This window comes from Danio aesculapii, chromosome 19 (genome assembly GCF_903798145.1).
Source record: "Danio aesculapii chromosome 19, fDanAes4.1, whole genome shotgun sequence".
Taxonomy (NCBI): Eukaryota; Metazoa; Chordata; class Actinopteri; order Cypriniformes; family Danionidae; genus Danio; species Danio aesculapii.
The window spans coordinates 27,590,731-27,612,122 of record NC_079453.1 but is presented as its reverse complement, the minus strand read 5'-3'; the positions used below and the strand labels follow the sequence as shown (position 1 = coordinate 27,612,122).

At 30.7% G+C, this 21,392-nt stretch overlaps 1 protein-coding gene across 1 annotated transcript in view; it reads right to left on the bottom strand.

Moving 5' to 3' along the window:
* Nucleotides 1-12,532: 12,532 nt before the first annotated feature.
* The window catches only part of mylipa (myosin regulatory light chain interacting protein a), a 34,272-nt gene continuing 25,412 nt past the window's right edge, over nucleotides 12,533-21,392 (bottom strand). Inside the window, exons 6-7 of the mRNA XM_056480319.1 lie at nucleotides 16,029-16,440; nucleotides 12,533-13,767 (exon numbers count right to left, since the gene is read on the bottom strand). Coding sequence (XP_056336294.1) covers nucleotides 13,588-13,767; nucleotides 16,029-16,440 — 592 coding nt within the window. The 3' untranslated portion in view covers nucleotides 12,533-13,587. The remainder of the gene's footprint in view (nucleotides 13,768-16,028; nucleotides 16,441-21,392) is intronic.

The window sequence follows — 21,392 nt, the reverse complement described above, 5'->3', positions numbered from 1 at the left end:
TTTATTGAATTGTCTATAGAATTTCATTCAAATGAAATTAATATTCATGCAAAAGAACTTAGATCTTAGAAATGATCTTAGCATATCACTCCAGTTGTGTCTAAACATTGTTTTCCAGTTACATTTAAGATTATTTAGAATAATAATTGTATAATAACAAAAATAATTTTATTTATAATAAATATTTATATATATAAAAAAATATTTATATATATATATATAACTCCAATATCCCCAATATACATGGCCAGGCTGCTATAGCCAAACCTTTGATAACTCGTGCCAATGCCAAACACTGGTTTCAATGGGGCAAACAGCAAAAATCTATGGCTGTGGACAATGTGAAACATGAATTGTTCTCTGATGAGTCCACCTTCACTGTCTTTCCCACAGAGTTACGGTGTGAATAAGCCCCAAATAACTGTCACATGCTCAGAGTGAAGTATGGTTGAATCAGTGATGGTTTGGGCGACAATATCATGGCATTTCCTAGTCCCAGTACTTGATGGGGACCCCACTGGCAGGGTCTTCCGAACCATTCAGGAAGATCATGTGCACCCAGTGGTTCAAACATAGTATCCTGAAGGCAGTGCCGTGTATCAGGATGACAATGCTCCAATACACACAGCAAGACTGGTGACAAGAGTGGTTTAATGAACATGAGAGTGAAGTTGAACATCTCCCATGGCCTGCACAGTCACCAGATTTAAATACTATTGAGCCCTTTTGGGGGCGGTTTGGAGGAGTGAGGCAGGAAACATTTTCCTTATTCAGCATCACGTGACCCGGCCATTATTATGCGATGAATGGCTCAAAATCAATCTGGCCACTGTGCAGTACTTGTATTTGTCATTCCCAAGATTTGTTGATGCTGTTTTGGCTGCAAAAAAGGCCCTACACCATACTAATGAATAATTGTGGTCTAAATTTGTGGTCTACATAGCTGGTTTTGGCTGGGCTCCCAGCCTGGCTAAGCTGGTCAAGCTGGTTTTAGCTGGTCATCTCTCAGCCTGACCAGGCTAAGACCAGGCTGGAAATGGCTGAAAACCAGCCTGGAAGTGGCCAAAACCCCTCTAAAACCAGCATGGTTGACCAGCTAAAACCAGCCAACCAGCCTAGGCTGGTTTAGGCTGGGTTTTTTCAGTAGGGTATAACAGTACTTGTTTCACATACAAACTTGTTTCACATTTTTATATGCATTCAATATTATTTATAAATATGCCTCCTGCTGCCTGCTGACGATGTGGTCCGAAATCAAACCCTGGTTCCAAACATAAGGCAATGTACTATAACAAAAATAATGAACTTTTGGCTAACCGGGAGCCCATCTGCTCACTACAGGAGGGTAATTGGGCTGATCTGGTCCTGTAAACACTGCGAACAAGACCAGCATAAATGTCTGGTTAGAGGCAATTCAGGTCCAAGCAGGCGCATTTTATGTTTATGGAGCCTCTGCAGATCCTCTTTATTGAATCAAATGTTTTTAGTGCCAACCCATCCATATTACACTGAGCTTAAGCAGAGACTACGTGGAGGTCACTAACAGAAACCCAGTAGCCTTCTAGAAAGATCGTGAATGATAAATAACCACACATTCAAAAATAATTAATGCTTGCTAATTAGCATTGCTTATTTACAGTGGGAGCACCATTGTATTTCTGAACTAATTGAATCTTTTGTGGTTGTCATTGTTGTGATTGTGAGATCGGATCTGAAAACTACCGTGCTTTGTTTGTGGGGGGTGCAGACAAAATTATTGACATTTTATTTAAAGCAAAAGATTAAGAAAACCATCCGAAGTGGCAAAGCATACAGGTGTAACGATTTTGGAGCATTGGCGCCGCCTGCTGTCTGAAAGTGAAATCATACATTTACAGTAGACGAAAACGTCTCAGGAGAAATGATAAAGATACAACTTCATCAGTTATTATCTGTTTTATGGGTCTGCCATTATACGTACTCTTTTTTTGAGTAATTAATGTGATAATTCATGTAAATTCATACACTCAATACATGACTTTTGCTGCTTGTTTAAACTTATTTAAAATAAGTAACAGTTTTTTACAATTGTTTTGCCACAAATTCCAGAACTCTGATGCCAATTTTCAGAACTATAGACAGAAAATTCACAACCATTGCCAAAATTGCACATTTTGTTGATTTTTTTTTTCAAATGCTTGGATACAATACACATAAGTCAAAGATACTTCGTTCATTGAACTAAAACCCCCTTTTCAATATGATACAATTGAACATCAAATTGATTGCATTCCAAAATGCAACTCAAACATTACATTTGAAATAACAGAGAATTCATTTAATTAACATGATGTAACTATCAACTACAAGCGCTCAAAATAATACATAACTGTTGCATTACTCTTGATGCATAGAAAAGGATGTACAATATTACATATTTAGATGATGAAAGTTTCAGGATAGATCAAATGGCGTCAGTTACCACCAAAGATGACCCTAGACTACATTACCTATGTATTTCATCCTTATTTTATATATATGGTTTCTATGTTGCATGTACCACTTTTACATACAATGTTGTCATACTTGACATTACTTCATGCAAGAAAGTCCAATCACAGCTTCACAGCAGCAATGTTTGGCCTGGGTTCACATTGACAGACGGTTCTTTCCATGATTCTTAAGTAATGAAAACACCACTGTGATGTGGAGTAGAACCTGTGGCCAAATCCAGAACACCAGACTGATGGAAACACAGATCCCCCCAAAAAGAAACCTGATATATGGAAATATATACAAATTACATATGTGACATACTAGTTCATATGGACTTCATATCATATGTCACGTCAAAATATTGCAAACATTGCCATTTGTGCATTTATAATACGTAAATAGATTACCTATTATGTTATATATTTTACCTACATATATAAGACCTATATTTTATATACTGTAGGTGTCCATATTTGGCTGTATATGAACACACACACAGACACCAGCTATCCCTCTACATTATGTGTAAACCATAATGAAACCTGTATAATATATTTCAAACAACAATGATTGTTAATGATTGTTTCTTAAAATGATGTGTATCTTGTGTGTGGGTGAACTAAAGTTATGTTGCTGTGGTATTTGTATGACAAAAAGGATTATGTGAACCAATGACCCTGCAAATGCAAGACGTCTTTAAGGAAATGTGTTAAAAGTAGTGACTGTTTAGAATTTTGTGTCTAGAGTTTTGAAATTTGAGATCAGGGTTCTGAAATTTGTAGCAAAACAACTGGTAAAAACTGTAAAACAACACAATTTTTTTGTGGGACTTAAAACTTGATTGTTTTAGGTTTAATCTACCTAAATTTGTAAAAACAGTTAACTTAATTTATTTGTGTTGGGACAATATGAAGGAATTGTGTTGAACCCAGCCTATTTTACAGTGTGTGCTGTACTTTAATGACAAACGTGTTTCGGAATTTCAAACAATAATTCTATTTAGAGCAGATCTTTTTTTCAGTGTAAATGTAAAATATTTCATGCTTTCAGATCTTAATATTGGGTGGAAATGTAAAAAAAGCATGAAAAATAATTAAATTATGAATATTAATTTATTATTATTATATATTATTATTTATTTATATTAATTTATAAATATACAATTAATAATGAAAAATTTTACATTCGAATAAATGATTAAAATAAGTTAGCAAGCATTTTATTAAGTGTGTCAGATAAATACGACTCGGAGCCAGAGATTCAAGTAAAGAAAACTTACTGAAGATTTAGTTTGCAATTTCATCAGCAAAAGCCAACTTCAGCATTCACACAGACTTCATAGGTCACTCTGCTTACAATCTCAAATCGACAACAATTAACACAGCTAACTGTGTCATACATATAGGTGTTTTAACCTGATTAGTTCAATTTTCACTTGTGTGCATACAAATCAGAACAATGATAACGTAGGTGTCAAACATACAAATGTCAGACATAACAGGAGAATACTTCTGTGGTCAGGATGACAAGGTTATAAATTCAGTCTTCTCCGATGAAGACCAAACACACACAGTAGACCATGAATGCTTATCTACTTCGAGGATGTTTTGCTCTCTTGCAGGCATTTTATCAGGATAGTAAAATAAACAGCAGACTAATACAGAGGCAGCTCATCTTATAACCGAATCATTAAACAATTATATATATATATATATATATATATATATATATATATATATATATATATATATATATATATATATATATATATATATATATTTATATATATATATATATATATATATATATATATATATATATTGTCATCCCATCTAATGCACTCAACTTAACCAGAGCAGTAATAGAAAGGAAGAATCTAAGAAAATACAACCCAAGCCAAATTAAATCAGATTGCAGAAACCGTCTTATTAAGTGGGAGAGATCAGATATAGTAAGTAAAATCACCTTCTGAATGGACGAAGATAATGTCAAAGATTCATAAGGTCGAAAGTTGACAAATTATTTACCACTAGAGGACGCTGTAACTCTGTAAATTGGTGTCCAATACGTGATTTATTTCAAATTTCTCAAATTAAACTAAATTTATACGTCGCAGTAATTGCACACGTTTACATTACACGTTTGCGTTATAAATCGTGTCAATCTGTTGGAGACTAAGATTAGAGTTGCACAGTGTTTGAAACAGTGCCTACATTCATACCATTTAATTTACCTTTGGCAGAATTGTCAAAATGAACGAGGAGTATCTGCTTTATGCAAAAATGCTACACACAGTGTAGTGTAGTGAAAAACATACTATATAATAACAATAATTTTAACGTGGTCTACAATTAATTTGTCAAGTGTAGGCTAAAACCAAGTATTCTTTTCTTTCTTTCTTTCTTTCTTTCTTTCTTTCTTTCTTTCTTTCTTTCTTTCTTTCTTTCTTTCTTTCTTTCTTTCTTTCTTTCTTTCTTATTTTTATGATATACTATTAATTAATATATATGAAGGTTTATGCAAATACCGAATGTTTTAAAATGTTTTAAATTTTGAAATGTTGTTATTAAATATTAATATTATAATATTAAAATATATAAATAATACAAAAGATGGTCATAACTTTAAAAAAGTTTAAAAGTCAAGTATATTTTTTAAAATGATCTCTTTTCTTTTCAGAAATGTTTTAATTGTATTTTATTGGTGTTTCCTTAATCTTTAACCCATTTAAACCCACCGGCAACTATAGTTGCCATTTTCCTTTTATGAGTAATTTTCCACATGTTATGTGTATGTTTAATTTCTCAATGACATGCAAGCAAACAACCAAATAAAAGATTTCAAGAAAGAAAAAAAAGGAATTGATTTACCTCCTGTCACATGAGGCCTTCAAATTCCTACCCCTAATTCCAGGATGCAAATATGATGCAAACCCTCACAAATAAAGGCAGTTTTCATGATACTAAAAATGAATTTTTGTTCACGAATGTATATCAACATAATCATGAAGGTCTCAGGATTCATCCAAATAACACAAATCTTTTAAGAGAGCTATAGTTTTTTGTATACTTTGTCAAATGTTCAAGCGGCAACTATAGCTGCCAGTGGGCAAATACCTTGTAAGTACATAAATCATGAGAAGGGAATAATGTGTTAATTAGTTAATAAATCAAAGTTAATGGTCTTGTTTAATGATTTTTGCTTTCATAATACCTCATCTAAACATAACTTAACCATTTAACTGATATCTTCACTTTAATTGTAGACTTTTTAGATACACAATTTGATACACAGCAAAATCAATAAAATTAACTTATCCCACTGGTCCCACTCCTACAAAGAGTTTGAATGACACTATAGCAGAGTTAAAATACGGAGTGAACTGAGAATTATCCTCCTGCTGTTTAAAAGCAGAATCACTTAAGAAAAACACAAAGCTACAACCAAATTCAGTCACAACCTGTCCACATAAACATGGGTATTGTCTAAATTGTAGATTTTTTTCTACCCAAAAACACAGTATCAGATCACTGAAACCCAGTTTTTTTGAAAACTCGTCAGTGTGTTTTCTAGAAAGCTGAAAAAAAAAATGTTGTTTACAAAAATACGTGTGTATGAGATCTCTCAAAATCTCAGCTCAACAGGATCATTAATTCCACAAACAGAATCAGCAGCTTTACTTATAAGCTGTAGTGTCATTTATCTTTTTGACACACAGTAGTCTGTTGGGGAAAACTAGTGTGTTTATTCACTTTAGGACAAATATTATTTTCATATTCATTAAATTATTTAATAGATAATTTTCGGGGGTTCATATCAAATGGTTTTCTAATTGTAAACATAATGAATGTGTTTATGAATATGAACTGATCTTTTGAAAGCAGTTGTTTTGAGTTAGAATGCCAAATGTTCTCCTCCTAATTTTACATTGAAAGGTTCTTAAAACCTATTTGCTATACTATAGTTGCCGCATATATATATATATTTATATATATATACAATTTTCTTGAAAAAAATCAAAAACATGAAGAAAATAAATGCAAAACATGTTAGTATAGGATACTATTAACAAGGCTACATGTAACCATTTTAAAAAATGTGGGCACAAATGAGTTAAATATGTTTTTTATTATCTGAAGAAAAAAGTTAATATTAAACATGTAGTTAATAAAAGGGAATAAATAAACATGTTTTAAAAATACTGAAAATTGCATCATACATCCTTGGAGACATGGCCAGGCACTCTACATCTGTCAGATGAGGACAGAAATGATAGAGAAGGGTGCAGGTTAAAGCTAAACTGATCATGTTTCACCCTTCAGTGTTTTCTTCTGTTCATAACATTCATCTGCTCCATCAATCTAACCTCAATTCCCTTTAATGGCTGATGACTCAGATGTACTTTTGACCTGTGCTCTAGAAGGTCAGTGATCGTCTACAGACTGGTGTATTTTACAACTTGCAGTTTATAACACCCAAGTAAATTTGTTACTACTTCTTTTCTATATTAAAGTGACAACAACAAAAGAAAGTAGGTCAGTTAAATGCAGAATTTCATGTCTTGTCACAATAGTGGCTAATTATTACTTTAACATTTTACATTTTTTATATAGCAGATGCCAAAATGATGAATAAAGGGGGAATACAACAAGCAATTGAACATTAAAATGCAAATAATGCTGATTCTGATTTTATGTTGTTTAACCCGTTTCAGACCCTATTAACAATGGACATCATATTCTCGCGGTGGCGTAGGTGCCACGACTCCATTCTACTGAACTTGTACGAATTTGTACGATTTATATTTACGTTTTCTCGTGAGATCAAGCTGGTCAGCCCGTTTTTTGTGGTTCCTGAGCATTTCATCTAATTTAAAGCCTGCAGTCCATGAGAGTAGACGATTGTCATCCAATCAAATGGCGGTAAGGCTCGGCATCTTGTAATATGAAAAAAAAAAATTATACTATACTGTACTATACTACACTATACTGAAGCGCAGCATGGCATCACTTCACCCCAGCCACAGACGAAAGCCACATTTACACATTTTTATTCAGATTACTCAGTTTGCCAAGATTTCATATATTGTATGTAAAAAGTGGGATTGCACTTGCTAAATAAAGATTTAAATCTTATGTAACATTGCAAGCTTTTGATTTAGATTTTTCAAATATGTCTGTCCATTAGAATGGGTTTAAAATCGTTTACTGAAATTAAATCTTCAGTAATGCCGATTGAACTTTCTCATATAAATAAAACTATAAATTCATTGCTGAAACTATTTCATATGCAGAATATACAGATCTTGAAGTTCTTGAGCACACAGCAGATGCAAATATCTCAAATGTGGACATTATGTGGAGTGATGAGGAAGATGAAGATAAAGTTTGTCATAAACAAAATGCAATTTATACAACAAAAACATCAAAATTAAAGTAAAAAGTTACAATCTTAAAGTTTTTGGTTTTTTTGGTATATATATATATATATATATATATATATATATATATATATATATACATAAATGAGGCCAGATTATAATAATAAGAATTCAACGCCTTTTATATATATATATATATATGTATATATATATGTATATATATATATATATATATATATATATATATATATATATATATATATGTATATATATATATATATATATATGTATATATATATGTATATGTATATATATATATATATATATATATATATATATATATATATATATATATGTATATATATATATATGTATATATATATATATGTATATATATATATATATGTATATATATATATATGTATATATATATATATATGTATATATATATATATATATATGTATATATATATGTATATGTATATATATATGTATATGTATATATATATGTATATGTATATATATATGTATATGTATATATATATGTATATGTATATATATATGTATATGTATATATATATGTATATATATATATATATGTATATATATATATATATATATATACATATATATATATATATATACATATATATATATATATATATATATATATATATACATATATATATATATATATACATATATATATATATATATATATACATATATATATATATATACATATATATATACATATATATATATATATACATATATATATATACATATATATATACATATACATATATATATACATATACATATATATATACATATACATATATATATACATATACATATATATATACATATACATATATATATACATATACATATATATATACATATATATATATATATATATATACATATATATATATATATATATACATATATATATATATACATATATATATATATACATATATATATATATACATATATATATATATATATATATATATATATATACATATACATATATATATACATATATATATATATATATATATATATATATATATATATATATATATATATATATATATACATATATATATACATATATATATATATATATAAAAGGCGTTGAATTCTTATTATTATAATCTGGCCTCATTTATGGGACCCTCAAAAACTGTGAAAACACTTACATTTTTCAGAAACTTGGAACATAATTTGGGTCTGTAGGGGTTGAAAAACAGCAAGTTAATATTAACGGCCTACATGTTAGAAGTTTGTTTTGCTCTCCTTTGCTAATAAAATCAGTTCTAAGATTAATCTGTTAAGTAAAGTCTTTACTTGCCTTCTACATAGTAAAAAAAACGGTTATTTTTAAGTTGCTTGTAGTTTGTGATTGGTTTTTCCATTTATTTACGCATTCAAATTGCATTGATCTCTTCTCTCGACAACTTTTGATACTGAAACCTTTAATAGTGAGTTTTATTGACATTTGAGTAGGGTTGAAACTATATATTGTCAGGGTTGGTCATGTAAATTAAAAAAAAAAAATCACATAATAAGCTGCCAGTTTTTTTTCTGTTTCAAAAACTACATTGAATTACACTGTTCCTATTTACTATGACCCTTTATGTGAAGCTGCTTTGACACAATCTACATTGTATAAGCGCTATACAAATAAAGGTGAATTGAATTGAAAAAAAAAAAGCATTTTAAACTTACTGGAGTGGAGGTTAAACTCTCCCAATATTATTCAAAAGCATAAATCATTGGAAACAACCATACTCAAGCAATGAGTAACTTAATTAACCATTTTTAACAGTCTGGTGGTTTTAGTTTCATATTTACTTATTTACATTGCATACAAATGATATTTTAAAATATACGCATTAAACCCAAACTAACCATATTGATTTTGTTATCTCACATTGCTAGTTTTGTGGTGAACAATTCATCTGTGCATGTTAATAAAAAAAACAAAACAAAATGTTTGCCCCTGTTATCTAAAATTAAAAATCTGAAAGCGCACTTCCTGTTTGTTATGAGTTAAATTCTCAGATTATAGCTGTCTGAACTGTCATTTTTGTCAGCGCTGACAACAAACAAAAATGGTGAGGAGGTGGTGTCTGTTAGATTTGATTAACTCTCCCAAAACCCCTTTCCCGATCTTTCTGAATGAATTACTTCATCCAATAAATCATTTTTTTTTTATTAATAATTTATTTACTTTATTTTTTACTCAATTTACTTCATCCAATTAGCTTGCAGTAAAAAAAACAAAAAACAAAGTCACTAGTTTAGAACCATGAGGGTGTAAATGTAAATTTTTGAGTGTGCTATCCCTTTACGTACTGTTACACTGGTCTTGAATCAGTTTCATCTACTCAAAGTAGTGGGCTATGTTCCACTCTACTTTTAGACATGCACTCAAATCACCACTTTAAAGTGTTCCACTTCATCAGGTGATATATCAATGAATTCAATGAACAGCACCTATATGTGCCAGAATACAATGCGATTGTGATGTCACAGCAGCGTAGTTTCAAAGGTTTAGAGCAAGAGCGTCAAACTCAAGTTTCTAGAGTTTAGCTTCAACCCTACTTCAACACACTCACCTGTAGGTTTCAAGCAAGCCTAAAGAACTTAATTAGTTTGATGAGGTGTGTTTAATTGGGGTTGGAGCTGCGGGCCTCCAGGAGCTGAGTTTGACACATTCCATTAAAACCCACTCAGATATTCCATCAGAAAGTTCCACTTTTGTAACAATCATACATCTGAGACAACAAGACAAGCGAAGTTAGTGAATAAAGGGCATAAAACAATTGGAATGGAATGCAGCACTGGTCATGACTTGTAGTGCATTCCATATGGCATATATCACACACCGAAGAACACTTCATAGTTTATAATCATGGTTGTCATATTGAGGTTTCATTACAAATCGAAGTTCTCAAAACTGATCACTTCGAAGTTTACTTATGAACAATTCAGACTCCCAGAAGTTGTTTGGTGCCGCAAACTGCTATGGGATCAATTTTCACACACTCAAAAAATTATGTTCAACGAAATTTTGAAACACAATTCTTGAGTTTTTTTGGGGGACAACTGAATTGTTTCATGTTCAATTCACTTAAAATTGTAGAAACTAAAAGTTAATTAATTCCTTCATGTTGTACCAACACAAATCAGTTGTGGAAACCAGCATTTTACAGTGCATATCGACAAATAATAAGCATAATAAACTATAAAAACATGAGAAATGAACACGATAAATGTATTTAAAACCATTTAGATTAATAAAATGCAGTCACAGGTCAAAAAATAATAAGCATGAATTATTAATGCAAACATTTAAAATTATACTGCATAAGAACAAAGCTGAAATTAAAGTTTTCCATATTTTAACACATTTCAACCATTTGCGTGCTTTTCCCCTTTCCTCGTTTCCATGTCCTACTCTTCCAAAAGATGTCATTTGCTCTTCGGTGTTTGGGCTTTCAGGAGTGACATTTACATTACACTGATCTGAACTAAACAGAGCTTAAACTCTGAAAACTGGACTGAAGCGGTTTCAATTAGCTAAAACCATGTTCTTCACCTATAATAAGCTGCTTTGACACAATCTACATTGTAAAAGCGCTATAAAAATAAAGATGAATTGAATTTGATTTTCATATAAATATCACAGCGGGTTTCAGCGTCATCATTGGTCCACTAGTTGAGGTTGACAGCAGCCCCTCTAGCCAATCGGTCAAGGTAAGTTGACGTCACTGTAATGTGACTTTCAGTGGAGAATTTATTCCATACACTGCGTTCTTTCGTAAAGACTCATCAATATGCCCTCAGCCACAGGTGTCAAGCTCAGCTCCTGGAGGGCTGCAGCTCTGCACATTTTAGCTTTAACCCTAATTAAACACGCATGATCAAACTATTAGAGTTCTTCAGGCTTGTTTTGAACCTCCAGGAAAGTGTTGAAACGGGGCTGGAAGAAAAACTGTACGGTTTAAAATAAAAAAAACCCCCAAAGTTGACTCAACATTTTTAGGCAATAAACATCACAACATTTTAGTTGACTTCAACCCAAATACTGCACTTGACTCGATTTAAGTTTAGTAAAATGTCCTGAAGTTTATTACCTTAAAATTTTAAGTGGAGTTTTTATTTTTTTTTACATCGTGTGCTGGGCTGTCGGTTTCAAGGTTTACAGCGGTTTGGAAAAGTCAAGGTTTTAAAACCACTAAAATTCGTTCCTAAGGTATATGTCAGGATGTTTTTGAAACTAATTATTTATTTTAATCATTTAGCCTGACATGTTTACCATTGCAAAATATTATAAAATGTTTCCTAAAATAAAATATGGTGTTCAATAGGGAAAAACCTTTTTGTTTTTACCCAGACATTTAAAAGTAACTTATTTTAGAGCAGTAATCACAATATGGTGATACCACAGTATTTTTATTCAAGGTTATCCGATCAGAAACCTATACCGGCCCATGCCTATTCGTAGGTACAGGTTTTAGAAAAATAAAATAAACCAACATTATTTCTGCTGATCATATGAACTGATGCCAGTTGACCTCAGAATTGTCTGTAAAATACTTCTTGCCGTGCTTAACAAAAAGAAAAAAAAAATAAAGTCATACCATACACTCATAATTTGTTAAAAAAACAGCTTTATTAATACCTCTCGTTCAAACAAATATAAAAAGATTGAGAGTTACTTCTATGTATATTTACAGAGCATAGTTTTTGCTTCAAACAAACAGAAACAAATCCTACTTGTACAAATTGAAAAAATATCCCCTGCTGTGACTATTGGATATCGTGTCTGCAGTAGAAAGAAAATAGTCCTCTTCATCTCTCAATAATGGTCTGTGCAAAGAAAGAATGCATATCAAACACACCGTGTTGCTGCTACATTAAGGCAAACCCCTAGGAACAATACACTTAGGAAACTCCTTGGTAAAGTGACAGTGTCGATTAATCATCTTTTTGTTTGTTTTAAATAAAAACTTTCCTATAGATAACCTTCCACAAAACAACAACGCATAATAAAAAAGCTCAATCTCTTAAAATGGTTAGCAGACCACACTCAGTACCCTTTTTAAACTCAAACCAAATTATTCTTCGACCAAAAAAAACAATGAAAACAATAAAACAAATACAATTGAAAGTATAAATCTCTCAGGAGTGTCGATTATGGAAGTTATGAATCTATGAAAGGAGGATCAGTAGTTTGACAACTTCCTCTAGTCTTAAAAGTGCTGGGTTTTTGCCACCTCCCCGCCATTAAATACCTTTTTCTTCATTGGCATGGAAAACTACTTAAAATAAAGTCAAATCCACAGCAAATAAACACTCAAAAAAAGTGGACGTTGCATATTAAAAAAAGCGAAACGTAAAATTCTTTTAAATAAACTACTTTCTAAACATCGGCATACAGATTTTGTGCAGGTTATGAGGCGAAAACATCAACGTCTGCATGCGTTTGCGGATGAAGAAAATAAACACTTTCATTTAAACGCGTAAAAGAGAACACTTTCAATTATCAGATCAACTGATAGAATTAATTTAAGAGACAAACATTCACAGACATGGAAAAAAAAAATAAGAAATCAGCTCCTCGATGGTTTCAGAAACATTTTCACCGAGGAGCGATTCGACCTTGGGCTCTCAGACTTTCAGTCCGGTGGATGAGCGGGTTGGTCGGTTTAGTTTTGGTAGATTTTCTCGCTGGTTGAGTAGTCGTTGGTAGTGCAGGTATGGGCCGCCATGCCTCGATGGATGGGTTCAGGACTGTTTTCCCCAATGGTCAGGTTTAGTAGGCTGGTACATGTGGGTAAGTAGACGTGTTGGACGTGTTCGACCTCTGACCGACAAACTGGGCATGACTGAAAAAAAGACAAGAGACTTAGGTCAGCATTTATAGCGCAATAAAATACTGTGTGCATGGTTATATGGTACTCAAATATTGATATAACCGTCATGTGGGGCAGTAGATTGTATGCCATGTATGGCGGAGTCTTAATTACGGCTATGGAGGAAATGTCAGCAACAGAGATTTAGTCTTTCTGGTTAATGTCGTTCATGGTGGTATTTGAGAAACATGCTTTGTGGAAGTCTATTGGTTTGAGCCTGAGCCATTTGATTTCGGTGCTTTTTCTAAATGTTGTAACTGTTTTATAGGTTGTTACATAAGGCGTTTAGGCATGTCTTAACTCTTTAACTGCCTGCTCTGCCAAATGGTTGACAATAGTTTGACTGTTTGAAATAATGACTGTTCTAAATCTAAAGAATAATGGGGTTTACACTACACAGCATTGTTGGTTTACAAAAACAAGCAAGATCCTGTTGCACTACTACACTTGATTTTGGTTTTATTGTTTAAATAAAAATAATTTAAAAAGTTAAATTAGAATCTGAAATATGTTATAGCATACTTAAAAAAATAAAGACATTTTTTAATACTAAATCATTTTATTTTGATTGTTTTTAAATAAATTTTGGTCTTACACTCATATTTTCTGATTGTTATTGTAGATGTATTAATTCCGGTACTTTTACCATAATCAACCATTCGGGAGAGGTCGATATTTTAGAAATTATGGTATGCATGGAGTGTGTTAACCAGCGACATTAGGAGTTAAGAAATGCAATCCAAATTATTATAATTATTATTTTTTTTGTGGTTGGTGGGGCAGTTAAAAGGTTAAAAGCAGTAGTCAAAAAATTTAAATTACCCCCATTGTGATTAATGCTTTAGAAGTTGTTTTTTTTTTGCAAAAAGAAGTTTAGAAATAATTATTTAGCTAGTTGATGGTACCCATTGACTTCCATAGTTTAAAAAGGTACTATGGAAGTATAAGAGTGACAGTTAGCATTCATTAAAATGACTTAAGTTGTGTTCAATTGAAAAAACACAAATAAGTTTTGAAAAAGTGAAGGGGGAGTAATTTCGAATTTTTTTTAGTGAACTGCCCCTTTAATCCCAAAGAAATCAAAATATATAAGATTCTGTAATTTTCTATAATATATGCAATAAAAAATAGTTTACAATTTCAATAAACTAATAATATAGAATAAAATAGTAAACAAATAAATATTAATAATAAAATGTATAGTTGAAGTCAGAATTATTAGCCCCCCTGTTTAATTTTTCCCCAATTTCGGTTTAACAGAGTTGATTTTTTTTTCAACATTTCTAAACAAATAGTTAATAACTCATCTGTAATTAATTTCTCTTTACCATGAAAGTAAATAATATTTGACTAGATATTTTTCAAGACACTTCTATACAGCTAAAAGTGACATTTAAAGGCTTAACTAGGTTAATTAGGTTAACTAGGCAGGGAAATTGCATAAGTTATTGTATAACAAGGGTTTGTTCTGTAGACTATCAGAAAAAAAAAATAAAAAAAAATACAGCTTAAAGGGGCTAATAATTTTGACCTTAAAATGGTTCTTAAATTTAAAACAGCTTTTATTCTAGCCAAAATAAATAAGACTTGCCAGAAGAAAAAATATTATCGGACATACTGTGAAAATTTCCTTGCTCTGTTAAACATCATTTGGGAATAAATATATAAATATAAAATAAAATAAATTATATTTAAAAAAAAAATCTATCCATCTATATAAATATAAAACATGATATATAAATATAAAAAATGAGTGAATGATATGTTCACTATATTTAACTAGATCCCTTTTAAAATATAGTTTACAACAGAAAACGACAGTTTTTTTTTATTTTTTTATTTTTTTTGAGTCTAGGCATAACCAGAACTTTAATGCATCAAGGAGGATTATAATACACTTAAGGACTAGTACTACAAGATTACACCATACTATAACTTCACTTTTTGCAGGACACTTTGACACCATGTTGAAAAAAAAAGTGCTTCATTCATCTAACATACTCATACAATAATTATAATAAATAATTATAACTAAATTCACATGATTTCACAATTAAATTAACCATTCAGTAGGTCTTATGTAATTCATTTATGTATTCATGGGATTTCCTTTAGAAAATTACATTTATTTACCCAGTGATTTTTTTGGATTTATTTTTAATACAAGTAATTTTATACATGCATTTAGGCTTAAACTTTTAACGGTCATTAAATGAAGTTGAAAGTTGCCTGACCTGCAGCTGAGCAGCACAGTTCTGGCAGCAGACCATGTGTCCGCAGGGGCAGAAGGCGGCGTCGATCTCCTCCTCACAGCACAGCATACAGAGCAGAGCCTCCCTCAGCTTCTGCAGCTTCTCCTGCAGCAGGCGGCTCTGCTGGCAGCCCCCACAGTCCAGCGCCCCCTCCTGCTCCCGGGACGGAGAGCGGCTTGATGGCGTGCGCTCTCCCGGCCGAGACATCATGTCCACGATCCCAGCATTGTAAAGCGCACGTCTGGCGTAGTCGTACACTTCCTTAGATGTGCGGCGGATATCAAATACGTACTTCTTCCCCAGGTTGATGTTCTCGTTGAGGAAAAGTGAAGCCAGGTGACCCTTGAAATCCCGGCTGTACTGCATCATGACTGCATTGGTCACAGTGTCGCATCTATAGGCAAAAATTAACACGAGATTAAAAGGATGGATTTTAATATAAACTATACAAAAATCACAATATTTGCTGGTAGTGCTGCATGAAAGATTGAAATTAAAAATCATAATCATGATAAATCAACAACTGTGATTGTCATGTGCATCTTGCTAGGGAAGCACGGTTCTGTGATCAGTAGTAAATCTTATCTAGCATAGAAACGCCTAGTACCTGTGAAGAAACAACCAGGAAACCCACATATTGGTTGCCTGATAAACAATGTTTAACTGCTTTAGTTGATTCAACATGACTAAGTGCACACCTTCATATGACTTGTTTTTACGAGTAATCATAAAATTAGGGCTATATGATATTGAAAAAAAATAATAAAATTATTATTATTCTGCGATATACATTGCGATATGAATACAATTTCACCTGATGACTTGAATATCTCTATTTGGAAATGAATAATTTTAGACTGATTGGGAGGATTCTGTAGAGAAGTGCATCCAGGTATAGATAAATACAAATAAAAAGAGATACAGTTGAAATAAACAAATGTTTTATTATTTTGAGCAAGATACAATAATTGATTACTAAAAATAAAAATCATTAAAGTTACACACTGTATCATTTCTTATGCCTGAATGCTTTAAAAATAATTATAAAGTCACAGGACTCAAAAACAGATGAAAACGAAGCTATAACAGTAATGTCACAAGATATGTAATGTTGAGTATATTGCGAATCTCATTGCGACATCGATGCTGAAACAATATATTATCATCATCATCATCTCACCGAAGGATTTCTTTCAAACACTCAATTGAAGTTATGAAGTGAGTAAAGCAAAACTGCTTTTTTTTTTAAAGCATTTTCAGAATTAGCAGCAACAGAGACAATTTACAGAGAAGCGATGCAAACAGTCGTCATTAGAGAATTAAAATTTAATTTAATTAAAAAAAAAACAAAAAAAAAAACGCCTAATTAAAATTATATGGGATTTTGCAAAACTTGTCAGTAAACTACAGCTGTGTGTGGTAAATGCTGCCCCATCTGAAAGCACATCCTAAAGATTTACTGCCAATCCTAGAAATCGGCTTTACTGACATCAAGCATTTATTGGTGTTTATTGCAATAACAATGAATGAGTTCAAAATGATCCACTGATACAAAAAAGTAATGCAGCTTCAGAGAGAAGTGTTATCATTCCTGTTCCCCCATTCACTTTTAGTGAATATGTCAGAATATTTTACTTAAAGTAAAATATGTCAGAGAGAGCACATGTAAAACGCTTCATTCACACTGGAAGCTAGAGGGCAACCTCATGCATTAATTACACATGCAAAGATATCCAGCTTTTATGGTAGCTAGTGATGGGAGAAAAGCCTTTCAAAGCTTCAAAATAAATTTAACCAATTGCTTTGCTAGAGGATTGATTTTGATGTATTTAAAAAGACAGCATTACGTTAAAAAATAGAAACTTCTAGCGAATCTTGTAGCAGCAACATGATTCATGTGGATGTTTTGGTTTTAAAAGAGACAAAAGGCCAGTGGAGAATCACTGATTTTTCTAAAGTTTTCAAAACTATTATGACTTAAACCTTTGATTACTCCAAACTACTGATAAAAAAAAAAGTATAGTGTGGAAACAAAAAAATAAATAAAGCGTAAAAATGCTTAAACTGAACATGAACAAACAGTGGAAAAATTTATTTTGTATGCGTTTTCAAAAAAAAAAAAAAAAAAAAAAAAAAAAAAAAAAAAAAAAAAAAAAAAAAAAAATTTATATATATATATATATATATATATATTTATATATATATATATATATATTTATATATATATATATATATATATATATATATATATATATATATATATATATATATATATATATATATATATATATATATATATATATATATATATATATATATATATATATATATATATATATATATATATATATATATATATATATATATATATATATATATATATATATATATATATATATTTTTTTTTTTTTATTATGTAATGGTAATTGACCATGCTTATTATAGTTATGCCTTTTTAAAATTAGTTATTTTTTTCCAATACATTTTTAAAATGGCTCTACATTTCAGTTTAGTTTGTTTCATTAATGGTTTTCCTATTTATCATTTCGTATCATTTTTTTCCATTATATGGCTTTTTCTTTAGTTGAAATGAAATGATTTCCATTTAGTTTTAGTACTTCTAGATTTGCAAAGTCAACAAAACACATCCAGAGTAAACCAAAGCAAAGTCTTATGTTCACCCAGCTTACTTTAACTCCTGTGCAAACCTCTTAGTAATAACAAAAAGATTAAGCAAACATTGAATACAAAAACAAATAGAGCGAATATAAGTAAATTATGAATTCAAACAAAATGCCTTCATAAAGATCATACATGGATTAATCATATACAACTAGTTTATATTTAACAAAAGAAGAAAATCTAGAACATGGATCTTATTACCCTGTAAAAAAAATTATATGATTAATTAGTCATGACAGCACATGTTTTTACTTCATAGTAACTTATCAAATTAAGTTAGAACATGATTAACTTATAAGTTAAGCGGTTTTTAAAGTCAGTTTAACATAATTTCAATGGACTCGAGGCAACCAGGATTTTGTTTACGGTGTAATAAATGATGATTTTGCAAACAATCATGTGCTTGACTGGTGTGTTTTGCTGTAAAAGAGACATCTACAGGTTGTCTAAACAGCCATCATCAATCATCATTTGAATTCTGAAAATTATTATTTATTTTTGATAATTATTTCAGTTTTACTTTGTTTTATTTATTTTCCTCATTCGTTTACTGAGTTTCAGTTTTTTAGTGACTGTTGTTCTAGTTTTATTTTTTTTGACCATTAGTTTGACTTCGTATTAGTTCATTTACAATAACAACTGTGTAGTCAACACTATGGTTTGATAAACAAACGGTATGATTACCTCAGTGTGTAAAAATAAAACCAGGTCTGTTCTCAAAAGGACGACATTTGCTTGACAACTGTTTGTAAACTGGCTCATAGGCATGCAGAACTGTATTGCACATGCATGCATACACACTATTTTTTTAATAATACTGTTTAGCCCTGACCAAACAACTTCATTTCTACGTTTTTTATTATCATCAGGACTAATTATTATCATGGCGAGGATTTTTACCTGTATATCTCAAGTGATATGATATCAGCCATTTCTACAGCAGATCAGACATTAGGAGGTTATCTGCAGAGCGTCTGTCGCTCCGCACCTCCAATTCTCCATTATCCATCAGGGATAATGGGCTACTGAAAAGCTGGCGGAGCGGTGAAAATGAAGGATGGTGTCGCTTGTTAGAGTTGAAGGGCGGAGAGCAGCAGCTGACTGCTTATCCAGCATCTCGCCAATAAAAAGCTCTTATCGGGAGCCGAAGAAACTGCACCTCACACACTAACACGCATTTAAACAGGTGAAAGCAGGCTTATGTAACACTGTCAGGGTTGAATAATGGGAGTGCACGTTGCTAGAGAGCGACATCTCAGTTTTTTTTTTTTTTTGACTGCTCTATTAAGACTGAATTAAAGTTTAAAACTTAGTTTAAGTGATTCTGATTCATGGGATTTCATTCATTTATGGGTTTTAATTTATTATTGTATTAAAAGATTTTAATAATCAATTAAATAAACCAGAATTTGTCAATTAGTTTTAATTTAAATAATGCTTTGAGAATTTAATCATGAAAATGATTATTATGGGAATTTACTTTATGAGATAACGGATTCATGAGATTAAAGCTTATCTGTGTCTATTGATTTTACTCTATTTTGACTGATGATTTTTATTGGTTGATTTCAATGGAAGATTTTATATATAATCGTCTGTATTTATTCGTGATTGACAAAAAACGCATTTGTTTTCATTTAATGCATTGCTTTATGGGATCTTTATTAAATTCCACGTGATTTTAAAATAAATCGCTCAGTCTGTCTGTTGCATAAACTTAAAAAAAATAAAACAAAAAACATTTGATTACTCATGGGATTTTATTTATTTTTTTTATTTAATGACCCACTGGGATTTTTTTTTAATTTGTGTAAACTATTATATTATGAGACTTTTTTTTGTAGACTGAATAACTATTTACTGTATTTTAGTTGTTAACAGTTTTTTTTTTTTTTCATAAGTCTGACCCACTTATGCTACCATTTCATTATTGGTTACTTTATAACTAAATTAACCATGCAATACTTTCTCCAAGCTTGCCGTTTCAAAATACCCAAAGTCCAAATATGCAAATCAAATCTTCAGAGAAAGTCCAAAATAAAAGCTCATAATCCTGTATTTCTATAAAACAGAAAAAAAAAACTAATTAATTTAAACCGCTGACACCGTTGCATTCTACAAAAACAATGCAAGAAAACTAACAAGAATCATGCCAAAGAGAGATTATCACTACCATGACCATAGATAGAAAAAGGCATACAAACAAGTATAATCAACCATGCTAGATGCTAAAAATAAATGTGAAAAAAGGAGTGCATATTCGCACGTAAAAGGCAAGTGAAAAAACACTAGATAACAATACTTTAATAATATTAAGAATTTAAATATTTGTTTTGTTATTACAAGTTTTCTAAGATATATTCAAAAGAGAGATTTATTATAATGTGCTATTTTGAATGCAGTTCAAACACAAAAACAAATACTAGATAAAGTCAGGTTCTAAATAACCAAGCTGATAAAGTGAGACAAAAAAATGCTTAAGTGTATACAAATGTTTTCTTTAGACTATACTCTAGAAAAAAATATAAATAAATAAAAAGAGAAATAATTATTTAATTAACAATAATAATAATAATAATAATAATAATAATAACCTAAAAATTGACAGGCAGCATAAAAAATAAATAGTTTTTTTTTTTTTCCAGCAGTGTCACCATACCAACC